General features: G+C 46.4%; 1 protein-coding gene across 1 annotated transcript in view; it reads right to left on the reverse strand.

Annotated features, from left to right (window-relative positions):
* DCC (DCC netrin 1 receptor) overlaps nt 1–14,344 on the reverse strand; it is a 459,073-nt gene that overhangs the window by 80,556 nt on the left and 364,173 nt on the right. The window contains exons 15-16 of the mRNA XM_030468363.1: nt 10,724–10,918; nt 2,268–2,363 (exon numbers count right to left, since the gene is read on the reverse strand). Of these exons, the coding sequence (XP_030324223.1) occupies nt 2,268–2,363; nt 10,724–10,918 (291 nt within the window). The remainder of the gene's footprint in view (nt 1–2,267; nt 2,364–10,723; nt 10,919–14,344) is intronic.

A 14,344-nucleotide genomic window follows, 5' to 3' on the forward strand; every position in this document is an offset into this window, starting at 1 on the left:
TGCTCCCTGTGCCACTCTTTGATCACTTCTGGTTTATGGATTTTAATTCATCATTCAGCACCTGGGGAGGTCACAGCCTTCAGAAAGGAAACCAGAGGAGAGAAGGATGTTACCAGCTTCTTTTGTAGCTTCTTCCATCCAAAAAAACCCCATAAAAGTTCCAATAGGAGAGCAGAAGGAAACAAAAGGACCCATCTGTTGTTGTAGTGATCCAAAACTCCAACATTATTATTTGAATTTCTTCTTTTTTCCCAATCCTGCTGCCCTGAGCTTCTGAAAGTGGGAAAGCAACAGCTTCTTCTCCTGAATTTCATGTTTTCCAAAGGTGAGCAATGCCTGTTTGCATTGGGATTTTTTTTTCCACAAATTCATGGTGGGAGCTGATGTGCCTGGAGCTGAGTTGGTATTTTACCAACCTCTAAACTTCCTTTCCCAGACTGAAAACGGATGGTGGACACAGAGGAGGTTATGGAAACAAGTTGGGTTTAGTTTGCTTCATCCAACCAAGAGAATTCCATTCCTGAAACACATCCCTACTGACCTGAGGAGGAGGAAAATGTCTCTAATCCATTGGAGGCTGCAAAGAAGACCCCAAATCTGGTCTCCACCTCCCCCCCAAGTTTCATTTACATTTTATATCCACCTGGACATCTGTAACTTGGAAATCTCTTGACATCAAACAGCTCCTTAGTCTCTTTGTGAGCATTCTGTGGGATGGAACTTGAGTTTTCAACCAGATCCCCCAAGCAGACACCCAAGGACATCTCTCCAGATGTTACATGGGCACACACAGAGTTTTAGGGCTTTTTGAAGTGCTCCTGGGTTAGGAAATCCAGGTCCTCTGCTTTTCTGTTTTGCTAAAACCTCTTTTGGAGGTGTTTTCCCAGAATGAGGCTGCTGGAGGGGTCCCATGGGTGGGAGGTGGGGGGAAGCTCCAGGTACAGACATTTCCCAGCAGTTACAGAGAGCACTGAGGTCAAATTTTGCAGATGATGAGCAGCTCAATTCCCCAACATAGAACCCAAACCTTAATTATCTTTTTCACACCTGGGCAGCATTTGATTTATGAGAGAATCAAATATATTTGTACTCAGACAGAAACTCAAATCCCACAGGCCAGCTGTGGAAGTTTTAACTAAAATCAACAGGGTGAAAAAAAGCAAAAAAAACCAACAAAAAAACCAACTTAAAAATAAAATTAAATTTGGATTCTGAGGCAAACTCAGGAAAAAGATTTTACAAGACACACATTCAGCAATAATGACCTTTGTAGGCTCCAGACAAGAAGAAAGATAAATAATTTGGAGTCAGAAGTTCCCTGACACTCCCTACATCTAATGTAGCTCCTTAGTTGCCCTTCATTGTGTAATTTCTTTTATTTTAGATTTTTTTTTCCTTCTGCCTTTCCAAGATTTTTATGGGAATACTTCACAAAACCATGTTTTGTCCCTTGGAGAGCCCCAGAAGGGCCATTTGGTTGCTTTCTTCCTTGCTGTCCACCCAAGCCAGCGTCAGTCATTGGGTTTGCTCTCAGTGACACAGCTCCCCTTCCAGGCAGCTCTGAACACCATGGGTGAAATCCAAGGAAAAAAACCTTTCCCAAATGCCAGTGGCACTCCAAGGAAAAAACAAATATATTGGAGTTTTGGGTTTTTTTAAAAAATTCTCTTCTTTTAACCCCTACCCATCAACAAGGGTGGAAAAACCCCGAGGCAGCCTGGAAGATGGAAGAATAAATCAGATTTTGGAACTCTGATCACATCCCAACAATGCACCTGTGAAAAAACAGCTGCTCAAATCCCTTATCCTGCCCCAAAAATACTCATCAATCTATTCCTTTACCTTTTGCAAGCCCTCTCTCTATGCTGTCAATGTGCACGAATGCAGCAGGGAGATTTTTTCATCAGCTCCCTTGCATTTAAACTGCTTCAGAACCCAAGAAATCATTTCATTGGGGTTGAAATCAGCCAAATTCTTCACCATCAGCCTCCCCTGATCTTGGAATTATCTGGGAGTCATGCTTCACCCATGTTAACCCACCCAGAAGAGCAAGCACTCATGAGCATCCCATCCCATTTCAAGCCAAGTTCTGGAGAGGATAAAAGGCTCAACGTGAGCATCAAGTGAAAAATGAAGCTGATTTATTCTAGCAGGGAGCCAAAGAATTTTTTCTTCCATTGCTTTGACCAAAATGCTTGGATGAGCTCCTGGGGGAGGCAAAAGTTTGTTGAGGAGGAGCAGCTCGTGAGCTGGAGGTTGCAACTCACCTGTCATGGACCTGGTGGTGGCACTTTCATAGAGAGGGACTCCTTCCCCTGCGTTGTTGAAGGCTTTTAAGGAGATGACATAATGGGAACTTGGCTCTGCAGGAGAGAAGAAATGAGGCAAAACAAAGCAGAGATTGTTAGAGACTGTCTGGGGTGGAAACAAGGAAAAAGGAAAAACAAGGAAAAAGGAGAAAAAGTTGGGAAAACACCCATGCGACAGAAGTGATAAGCACAACTGCTGCCCATCCTTCTTCTTCCCATCATTTCTCCTGGAATCCCAGACTGGGTTGGGTCGAAAGAACCTTAAAATGAATCTAAATCCAAGCCCTTTCCATGGGCAGGGACACCTCCCACATCCCAGGCTGCTCCAAGCCCCATCCAAGCTCTCCACAAACTTTTCCAGGGATGGGGCAGCCACAGCTTCTCTGGGAAACCTGGGTCTCAATTTGATGGTGGTTTCTTCACCAGGAATGAGCTCAAGTTCTTTAATCACTTTCTTTAAGTTCAAACCTACAGCTGGAACCACCTTTGTGCCTCAGCTGGACCCATCTCTGGGAGCAATGGAAGACCCAACATGGGGATAATTCCTGTGCCATAAAAAGTTAAGGAATGCTGCCAGTTCCCAACCAGCTCTGGATGGAGCTGGATCCATGGGGACATCCCAACCCCCCTCACCAGCAGTTGCTGCTGTCCTGGGAAGGATGGAGGCTGAGGTGCTTGAGGGTCACCAGGATGTGGGCTGTTCCTGGGGCTCCGGGATCTACCCCTTCTTGCCTGCTCCTGGGGCTCCTCGAGCTGGGGGCTTCTCCATCCTCACTGAAGAGTGAGAGCTCCCTCCGGGGGTGTCAGCTGCTCTCTTATTGGCCCCCTGCTCCTGCACATGCTCAGGAGGGAGGCCAGACACAGGTGAACCCACACCCACTCATCAATAACTCAGGGCACCTGGTCCTGTCTCACTACAATTACCTATTTTAATTTTATTTTCACTCCCCAGATTCCCTGTGAAGGTTTCTTTACAGCTGAGAGCTTCAGAATGTCCCATCCTGCACTTTCTGGGAAAGAAATCCATGTTTTTCTGGGAAAGAAATCCATTAATAATGCACTGATTTAATCTCTCCTTCCACTCCTATCCCAGCTCTGGTGTCCATTTAGGATGAGGTGGGATGAGTTTGGGATGCAAGGGATTGGTGCCTTGGCTTTCAGGAAGTATTTCCCTGGATGATGGAAATCCAGGGATCCACTTGGTTTAGGATTACCTATTTTAATTTTATTTTCACTCTCCAGATTCCCTGTGAAGATTTCTTTACAGCTGAGAGCTTCAGGATGTCCCAGCCTGCATTTTCTGGGAAAGAAATCCATGTCTAGACTGATTTCATCTCTTCCTTCCACTCCTATCCCAGCTCTGGTGTCCATTTAGGATGAGTTTGGGATGTAAGGGATTGGTGCCTTGGCTTTCAGGAAGTATTTCCCTTGATGATGGAAATCCAGGGATTCACTTTGTTTAGGATTACATATTTTAATTTTATTTTCACTCTCCAGATTCCCTGTGAAGATTTCTTTACAGCTGAGAGCTTCAGGATGTCCCAGCCTGCATTTTCTGGGAAAGAAATCCATATCTAGACTGTTCCTTCCATTCCTATCCCAGCTCTGGTGTCTGTTTAGGATGAGTTGGGATGCAAGGGATCCCTGCATTGGCTCTGAGGATGTATTTCCCTTGATGATGGAAATCCAGGGATTCACTTTGTTTAGGATTACATATTTTAATTTTATTTTCACTCTCCAGATTCCCTGTGAAGATTTCTTTACAGCTGAGAGCTTCAGGATGTCCCATCCTGCATTTTCTGGGAAAGAAATCCAGGTCTAGACTGTTCCTTCCATTCCTATCCCAGCTCTGGTGTCCATTTAGGATGAGTTGGGATGCAAGGGATTGGTGCCTTGGCTTTCAGGAAGTATTTCCCTTGATGATGGAAATCCAGGGATTCACTTGGTTTAGGATTACATATTTTAATTTTATTTTCACTCCCCAGATTCCCTGTGAAGACTTCTTTAAGCTGAGAGCTTCAGGATGTCCCATCCTGCACTTTCTGGGAAAGAAATCCATGTCTAGACTGTTCCTTCCACTCCTATCCCAGCTCTGTGTCCATTTAGGATGAGTTGGGATGCAAGGGATTGGTGCATTGGCTCTGAGGATGTATTTCCCTTGATGATGGAAATCCAGGGATTCACTTGGTTTAGGATTACATATTTTAATTTTATTTTCACTCTCCAGATTCCCTGTGAAGATTTCTTTGAGCTGAGAGCTTCAGGATGTCCCATCCTGCATTTTCTGGGAAAGAAATCCATGTCTAGACTGTTCCTTCCACTCCTATCCCAGCTCTGTGTCCATTTAGGATGAGTTTGGGATGCAAGGGATTGGTGCCTTGGCTTTGGGGAAGTATTTCCCTTGATGATGGAAATCCAGGGATTCACTTGGGTTAGGAATAAAGTCATAAAATAACAGTCAGAAAATCATCTCCCTCCTGGGTGCATCCTACCACAGGGCTTTTGCCTTTTTGTTGTTGCTTTTTTTGCCTTTTTGCCTTTTTTTCCAAGCCCAGGCTGATCAGAGCAAGCTGAGAACTGGGGCTCAGCTCCTGCAGAGCTGTGAACCTTTACAGCTCCCAGGGTGCCTGGCAAGCTCAGTGCACTCCCTGGCAGGAGGGATGGAAAAGAAGAAAGAAAACAACCCCCAAACCCCCCTGCAGCTCAGGTACCTTTGGGATGGATGCCACAAACCAAGCTCGACTCCAGTGGTGGAGCAGACAAAGTGTAAGACATATGGAGAAATGAATAAAAAATGACTGGGGATGCTCCCTGAGATGGAAAGACCACTAATGCACCAGGAGGGTCAAATTGTGTGTGGGGAAGGTTTTTCAGGCATTTAGACATGAAAAATAACAACAAAACATCATGGGGAAAGATCATCTCTCTTGTTGCTCCGGGTTGTAGCTGTTCTGAACTTCTCTTTTATTTTTTTTTCAGTTTATGAATGAATATTAAAATCAAATCAGAGAATACCAGGTGGGAGAGACCTCAAGGATCACCTGGTCCAACTTCCCTTGGCCAAAAATATTCTTGCTCATATTTATATTAAGAGTTGCTCTTGGGGATGCTCTTCCTTACCAACAAAGGGAAATATTCAGCTTTTCCAGCTGTTGCCAATAGATCCTAAATATTTTGACTGGAAAAAGCCTGTTCATATATTTTTATTTTTTACAGATGCAGAATTAAGGTCTAAACAAAGTCAAGTCCCACAGCATCCTCCTGAAAAAGCTGGCAGCTCGCAGCTTGGACAGGAGCACTCTGTGCTGGGTTAGGAACTGGCTGGAGGGCCGGGCCCAGAGAGTGGTGCTGAACGGGGCTGCATCAAAATGGCGGCCGGTCACTAGTGGTGTCCCCCAGGGATCAGTGTTGGGCCCAGTGCTGTTTAATATCTTGAGGGAGGATTTAGAGGAGGGCATTGAGTCCATCCTCAGGAAATTCCCAGCTGACACTAAGCTGGGGGGAAGTGTGGATCAGCTGGAAGGCAGGAGGGCTCTGCAGAGGGACCTGGAGAGACTGGAGAGTTGGGCTGATCCCAAGGGGATGAGGTTGAAGATTCCAAGGGCCGGGTCCTGCCCTTTGGCCACAAGAAGCCCCTGGGGCGCTGCAGGCTGGGCAGGGAGTGGTTGCAGCAAGGGAGCTGGGAGTCTGGCTTGGCAGGAAGCTGAAGAGGAGGCAGCAGTGTGGCCAGGTGGCCAAGAAGGCCAATGGCATCCTGGGCTGGCTGAGGAAGAGCGTGGCCAGCAGGTCCAGGGAAGGGATTCTGCCCCTGTGCTCAGCCCTGGGGAGGCCACAGCTTGAGTCCTGTGTCCAGTTCTGGGCCCCTCAGCAAGTCCCTCAGGAAGGAGCTTGAGGTGCTGGAGCAGGCTCAGAGAAGAGCAAGGAGGCTGGGAAGGGATCCAGCAGAATTCCTGGGAGGAAGGAAGGGCTGAGGGAGCTGGGGGTGTTGAGGCTGGAGAAGAGGAGGCTCAGGGGAGACCTCATCACTCTCTGCAACTCCCTGAAAGGAGGTTGGAGCCGGGGGGGGGGGTTGGGCTCTTTTCCCAGGCAACTCTCAGCAAGACAAGAGGGCACAAAGGGTCTCAAGTTGTGCCAGGGGAGGTTTAGGTTGGAGCTGAGAAAGAATTTCTTTCTGGAGAGGGTGATCAGGCATTGGAATGGGCTGCCCAGGGAAGTAGTGGATTCTCCGTGTCTGGAGATCTTTCCAAAGAGCCTGGATGTGGCACTCAGTGCCATGGGCTGGGAACCACGGGGGGAGTGGATCAAGGGTTGGACTTGATGAGCTCTGAGCTCCCTTCCAACCCAGCCCATTCTGTGATTCTATGATTCTAAGTCCTGCAAGGAAAGTCAGAAATGCACCAAAAATTTCCTTCTAGTAGGAATATGGGGAGGCTAAAATTCCCTGGAATAGAAGAACACTTAAAATCCCCACCAAATATCTGGCTTGGGGGAGTTCTGGAGGAGCTTTTGGCATGAAAATAATGCACAGATCCCGAGTTGATCCTTTTGCACAGGAGAATTTTTTAAAGCAAAGTCAGGGAGAAGTGGAAGAAAACGGGAGGGGGAAATGTTTGCAGAACTGGCAGAGTCCTCTAAATGACAGACAAGAAAGCAAATGAAGAATCCCTGGAGCCTGGAAGTGTCTTTAACTTGTTAGTGTGGTGCTTTAATGTGTTCTAGGAGGGAAAGAGGGAGATGCAGAAAATTTAACATCTTTTTTCTTTTCTTTTGTAGCTGCTCCATTTCGTATTAAAAACGCAAAGGGGAGAAAACAACCCCAAACTCCATCAAAAAGCTTCTCCCCTCCCTTTCATGTCTTTGTTATAATCCCCAACTGTCATCTGCAAGGATTAAAGAAAAAGCAGCAGCTTCTTGCTCTCTCTTTGCAATAAAACAAAATTCTTTTTTTCTTCCTTTATGGGTAGAGGTCAAATTTCATCTGATTTGCAGTTAAGATGAAGGAGACTCAAACACAACTCTTTGTGTTCCTCTCAGTAGGTTTGTTAAAATCTAAATTCAGGTGTAAAAGCTTTATCTTCATTGCTTGTCACCTGTGATAATTGATTTTTTTTAGGTAATTTTTTTTTTTAAGTTTGATTCCTTGAATACCTCGGGGATCTGCAAAGCCCAAGAGCTGCAACTCTGATGGTGCCATTCAGAGCCCTTTCTGTTGGTCCTTACAGACCAGGAGAGACTTTTCAGCCCCTCCTACACCATCAAATGACTTACCTGGGTGGGTTAACACCTCATTATTATTCATCTAGTAGCTCATAATCTCCAAACTACTAATTAAGCAAGAGCTGCTCTCATCCATTACCAGTTTTCTCATCAGATCTTCCCATTTGCAGATGTCTGGAGCTTCAGGGCTTGTTGAGAGGAGAGGGAATAAACTTTGAAAAGTCTTGGCTGGGGTTTTGCTGCACATTCTGCTCTTTGCTTTCATTCCTGAGCCAGGAGGATCAAAGGGCCCAGTTAAAAAGAGACAGGAAAAGAATAATTCAAGATGTGCTCTCCAGCTTCTCAATCCAACTCTTTTCAAGAGGGTGAATTCCTGTACTCCTGGGGAGATGGATTCAGCTTTTTCTTAGGTTTATTCAAGGCTTAAAAACTTTCCTAAAATGAGGCATTGTTCTCCTGTACTCACTTAGGGAAGGGCTGTGCTCTGAAGGAGAAAGTCCCCGTTTTAGGAAGTCTCTGGAATTTGGTTCAGCTTTCCTATCTTCTTTAGTTTGTCAAGGGATGGAACAGCTGGAAAATACTCATTTTTATAAACAGAAAAGTTTGGGGCATCCTTCAGGTGGAAGCATCATTATGGTGGAATTCCCATTCACCTGCAAACTGAGCCTCAGGCTTTCCAATCCACAGCTCAGTTCCCACCTGCAGAATTATTCTCTTCTTCCTACTCAAAAACTTCTTTTTTTTTCAAGCTTTTTTGCTGTTGGGATATCACTAACACACAGAAAAGCAGAGGCCTCCTACCTATTCCTCTAAGTTATAAAAAAAACCCCAGAATGAGGTACCCATAATGGCATTAAAACCCTGGAATATGCAACAATTAATTCCCATATTTCATTTTTCCCCCCTTTATCATCTACAAAAAGTTTGCTGTAATTAATTGCAGCCACTGTGGTGTCTCTGATTTATATTTGCATTACTTTTCCATGGTAAAACTTCTTTTCTTTTAAATATTTATTTAATGAAGAAGCTTTTCCTATAAAAGCCCAGGTCAGTTCATTGCTTCGTGGCCTCTGAGTTGGAGCAGCCCTGAAATCCTTCTGAGAAATAAAAAAAGTCCCACCTGGCAGCTGGGAAGTTTTTAATATTGGTAAAATGCTCATTAATCAGTCAACAGGCCTGGCAGTGATAAGAGAATCACAAGCAAGGAACTGAAAAATAGAAAAGAAAATCAAGAAGAAGAGGAAAAAAAGAAGAAAAAGAAGAGGAGGAAAAAAGGAAGAGGAAAAAAAAAAGAGGGGGGAAAAAAAGGAGCTGTTTCCCTGATCTGCCACCACTGGAAGGATCCAGATCCTTCCACAGAAGGCTCAGAATTGAGCTGAAGTGTGAGAGAGGTTGTTCCATAATTAATAAATAACCCCCTGACTCTCAGCATCCTTTTGACAGACCCCAAACCCGAGCTGTGCGATCGCCACTCAATGGGGTAGGAGCAGCCTGGGGAAAAACATCTTTAAGTCTTGGCACAAATAATAATCAGGATTAACAGCACATGATTGAATAGGATCAACTGTATAAAATCAGCTTTTGATGAAGGAAATTTGATATATTGAGAGGATCCTGAGGAGCCGGTCACTAGTGGTGTCCCCCAGGGATCAGTGTTGGGCCCAGTGCTGTTTAATATCTTGAGGGAGGATTTAGAGGAGGGCATTGAGTCCATCCTCAGGAAATTCCCAGCTGACACTAAGCTGGGGGGAAGTGTGGATCAGCTGGAAGGCAGGAGGGCTCTGCAGAGGGACCTGGACAGACTAGAGAGCTGGGCCGATTCCAACGGGATGAGGTTCAACAAGGCCAAGTGCCGGGTCCTGCACTTTGGCCACAACAACCCCATGCAGCGCTACAGGCTGGGGACAGAGTGGCTGGAGAGCAGCCAGGCAGAAAGTGACCTGGGAGTCTGCATTGACAAGAAACTGAACATGAGCCAGCAGTGTGCCCAGGTGGCCAAGAAAGCCAATGGCATCCTGGCCTGTATCAGAAACAGCATCACCAGCAGGTCCAGGGAGGTGATTCTGCCCCTGTACTCAGCGCTGGTGAGGCCACACCTCGAGTCCTGTGTCCAGTTCTGGGCCCCTCAGTTTAAGAAGGATGTAGAGGTCCTGGAGCAGGTCCAAAGGAGGGCAACTAGGCTGGTGAAGGGACTCGAGCACAGGCCCTATGAGGAGAGGCTGAGGGAGCTGGGGGTGTTGAGGCTGGAGAAGAGGAGGCTCAGGGGAGACCTCATCACTCTCTACAACTCCCTGAAAGGAGGTTGGAGCCAGGGGGGGGTTGGGCTCTTTTCCCAGGCAACTCTCAGCAAGACAAGAGGGCAGGGTCTTAAACTGTGCCAGGGGAGGTTTAGGTTGGATATTAGAAAGAATTTTTTCACAGAAAGGGTGATCAGACCTTGGAATGGGCTGCCTGGGGAGGTGGTGGACTCTTCGTCCCTGGAGACATTTAAAAAGCGACTCGATATGGCACTCAGTGCCATAGTCTAGTGACTGTGGAGTTAGTTTATCAAGGGTTGGACTCGATGATCTCTGTTTAAGAAGTTTAAGAAGGATGTAGAGGTCCTGGAACAGGTCCAAAGGAGGGCAACCAGGCTGGTGAAGGGACTCGAGCACAGACTCTATGAGGAGAGGCTGAGAGAGCTGGGGCTGTTCAGCCTGAAGAAGAGGAGGCTCAGGGGAGACCTCATTGCTGTCTACAACTACCTGAAAGGAGGCTGTAGCGAGGTGGGAACTGGACTCTTTTCACAGACGACCTTCAACAAGACAAGAGGACACAGTCTTAAGTTGTGCCAGGGGAGGTTTAGGTTAGATATTAGAAAGAATTTCTTCACGGAGAGGGTGATCAGGCTATGGAATGGACTGCCCGGTGAGGTGGTAGATTCTCCGTCCCTGGAGACATTTAAAAAAAGACTGGATGTGGCACTCAGTGCCATGGTCTAGCAACTGCTCCGGTGGGTCAAGGGTTGGACTAGATGATCTCTGAGGTCCCTTCCAACCCGGCTAATTCTATGATTCTATGAAGGCGAAGCCGAACAAAACCCGGAGGGTGAAAACGCCAGAAAAAAAAAAACCACAGTAGGAACATCTTGGAAATAAACCTCCAAAAGCAGAAGATCCTTGTGCCATGAAAGGTAGGGAATGAAGCCAACAACTCACCCAAGTTTTCTATGGAATAATACCGTTGTTTGCTGTCCACCCTCACGGTCTCTGCGTAGGGGCTGCCCACGCCGTAGCCGATGATGTACCCGCGGACGACGATGTTGGGGTTGAGTGGTGGGGTCCAACTCATGACAATACTTGTGGTCAAGGGCCTGACATGAAGAGAGCTTGGCTGGTCAGGAACCTGGGATTCTGAGATGAAAATGAACAAAGAAATAAAAAAAAAACCACAAGAGAGAGAAAGGATCAATTAATATTCTACTCGAGTTTTGATTAAAACCTCAGCGCAAAAAAAGCCCCAACCAAGAGCCCAAGGGTTCATGCAGAGCTTCCAAGCAGTTCCATTTCTGAGCTCCATCCTTCCCTTGCTTTCACCACAACATCTCCTACTGCTTTCCACCTTTAGCATCAGGATGCAAGAGAGATTTAGCAGGAAAATCCAACCCATCACCTGGATTCACAACTTTTCCCTGCTCTACTTCCAGGTTCAGTAGGATCCTGACAGCTGCCTGGATGAGTCCTCTTGGTGCTCACAGATTATTTAAACATAATATTTAATTTATCAACAACATCCTAGATTATCCTGGCCATCATCTCTCTCTTCCCCACAAAACCCAGAAGTAAATTTCAACCTTTGCTTGCAAGCTACTCCAAAAATGAAATTATTGGTGGTTTATTTACAGGTTTTCCTGGCTGAAATTCATTAAGTAGGAATTAATCACTTATTTCCCTTCTGGAGGGGTAGTTTTACAGCAAGGTCAGATGAGGAAATGCCTTTTGTCTGAGTTTCCATGCTAACCACCATATCACAAGTCTCTTCAGAGGAGCTGCACAGTAACTTGTCTTTTTGAGAGCAGAAAGAGACAAATTACTATTTTTCCCCCCCAAAAAAGGCTTGGGATATAATAGCTGAAAGCTTCTATGGAAGACACCAAGGAGAAGGTAGGAAAACCCAAACAAAACCCCAGAAAAGAGTCATGGGACAAAAGGATGGAAACTCCAACAAAAAGCACTTCCCTGGTGTGAAGCATTCCCACTGGAAACCTTGGAAAAAATAAGAAAAAAACTAAAAATTAACATTTTTCTAAGCAAAGTGCAAAGCTGGGGAAAAGTCACTGGAAAGCTGCAAAGTTCACTGGAAAGTTGACAGAAAAATTCATGGAAAAGTTGCAAAATTCACTGAAAAGTTGAATAATTCACTGAAAAGTTGCTACTCACAATAATAATAATTAAAAAACCAAACAAATTGCACCCGTAGCAGAATGCTCACTGGAGTACACACTGAGCAGAGCACCCATTCCCCCCAGTACACACTCCCTGGAGTATCACAATCCCCTGAGTAGATCCTCATGGGAGCACAGACTCACTGGAGCAAACAGAGCAGAGCACACACCCAAATACACACTCCCTAGAGTACACACTCCCCTGAGTACACACTCATGGGAGCCCAGACTCACCTCAATACACACTCACCCAAGCAGACACTCCCTGGAGCACACACTCCCAGGAGCACACACTCCCTGGAGTACACACACCCTGGAGCAGACACTGGCACTTCCCCCCCTGATCCCAAGGTTCCAGCTCCTCCTGTGCTCCCCCAACCCCTTCCCCATCCCGTAGGATACAGACAGGAGAAGGAACCTTCTTACCCCAACAACTCCTCCTCAGCAGCTCAGCCTGAAACCAAAACGCTTCCCCCAAAGCCCCAAGGAGCACAGAACCATTTAAAGCCTTGAAACCCCTCAGCAAAGCCTCCAAAATCCCAGAAAGCAGCAGAGGAGATCCCAGCATCCCAAGGAGTGACACCTGGAGACAAGAGCAAGGATTCCAGGTGCTCCTGAAATCTTTCACCTGATTTCTTACAAACCAAACTTCAGAGCTAAACCCTGACTTCTTCTTTCAGAAAGCCAAGAAGCAGCTTGTGAACAAGTTTAATTACTTTTTAGAGCCTATAAAACTCATTTTTGGACTGGTTTTAATAATCAACACAGAGCTGTCTGTCAATTCTATTTTTTTTTTTCCTTTCAGCTTTCATATAAATCACTTTTAATTACATCTTCATCAACCTTCCTTTCAAACTTCTTCTGGAAAAAAAAAAGCCTTGTTTTTAATAGAATCATAGAATTAGCTGGGTTGGAAGGGACCTCAGAGATCATCTAGTCCAACCCTTGACCCACCGGAGCAGTTGCTAGACCATGGCACTGAGTGCCACATCCAGTCTTTTTTTAAATGTCTCCAGGGACGGAGAATCTACCACCTCACCGGGCAGTCCATTCCATAGCCTGATCACCCTCTCCGTGAAGAAATTCTTTCTAATATCTAACCTAAACCTCCCCTGGCACAACTTAAGACTGTGTCCTCTTGTCTTGTTGAAGGTCGTCTGTGAAAAGAGTCCAGTTCCCACCTCGCTACAGCCTCCTTTCAGGGAGTTGTAGACAGCAATGAGGTCTCCCCTGAGCCTCCTCTTCTTCAGGCTGAACAGCCCCAGCTCTCTCAGCCTCTCCTCATAGGGCCTGTGCTCGAGTCCCTTCACCAGCCTGGTTGCCCTCCTTTGGACCTGCTCCAGGACCTCTACATCCTTCTTAAACTTCTTAAACAGAGATCATCTAGTCCAACCCTTGATCAACTACCGCCACAGTCACTAGACTATGGCACTGAGTGCCATATCGAGTCGCTTTTTAAATGTCTCCAGGGACGAAGAGTCCACCACCTCCCCAGGCAGCCCATTCCAAGGTCTGATCACCCTTTCTGTGAAAAAATTCTTTCTAATATCCAATCTGAACTTCCCCTGGCACAATTTAAGACCATGCCCTCTTGTCTTACTGAGAGTTGCCTGGGAAAAGAGCCCAACCCCCCCCTGGCTCCAACCTCCTTTCAGGGAGTTGTAGAGAGTGATGAGCCTCCCCCTGAGCCTCCTCTTCTTCAGGCTGAACAGCCCCAGCTCTCTCAGCCTCTCCTCATAGGGCCTGTGCTCGAGTCCCTTCACCAGCCTGGTTGCCCTCCTTTGGACCTGTTCCAGGACCTCTACATCCTTCTTAAACTGAGGGGCCCAGAACTGGACACAGTACTCGAGGTGTGGCCTCACCAGCGCTGAGTACAGGGGCAGAATCACCTCCCTGGACCTGCTGGTGACGCTGTTTCTGATACATGCCAGGATGCCATTGGCCTTCTTGGCCACCTGGGCACACTGCTGGCTCATGTTCAGTTTCTTGTCAATCCAGACTCCCAGGTCCCTTTCTGCCTGGCTGCTCTCCAGCCACTCTGTCCCCAGCCTGTAGCGCTGCATGGGGTTTCTTGTGGCCAAAGTGCAGGACCCGGCACTTGGCCTTGTTGAACCTCATCCCGTTGGAATCAGCCCAACTCTCTAGTCTGTCCAGGGAAACAGCTCTTAATTTCTGCCATTATTTCCCAACCAAAGATCCCAAGTTAGAGGTCAGAATCAACCCTTTTTCTCCCCTCAAACAACCAAGGATGTTTTCCAAAGGGAAGACTCCAGCCAAACATCTAAATCCATCCATTCTTCATCCTGAAATGGACCATCCAAACCCTCACATGGTTCTGCTGATTTCCAGGGTCCCAGCACCCAGATATATAAAAAAAAAAGCTCTCATTGAAACA

Source organism: Calypte anna, chromosome W (genome assembly GCF_003957555.1).
Source record: "Calypte anna isolate BGI_N300 chromosome W, bCalAnn1_v1.p, whole genome shotgun sequence".
In the NCBI taxonomy this organism is placed as follows: Eukaryota; Metazoa; Chordata; class Aves; order Apodiformes; family Trochilidae; genus Calypte; species Calypte anna.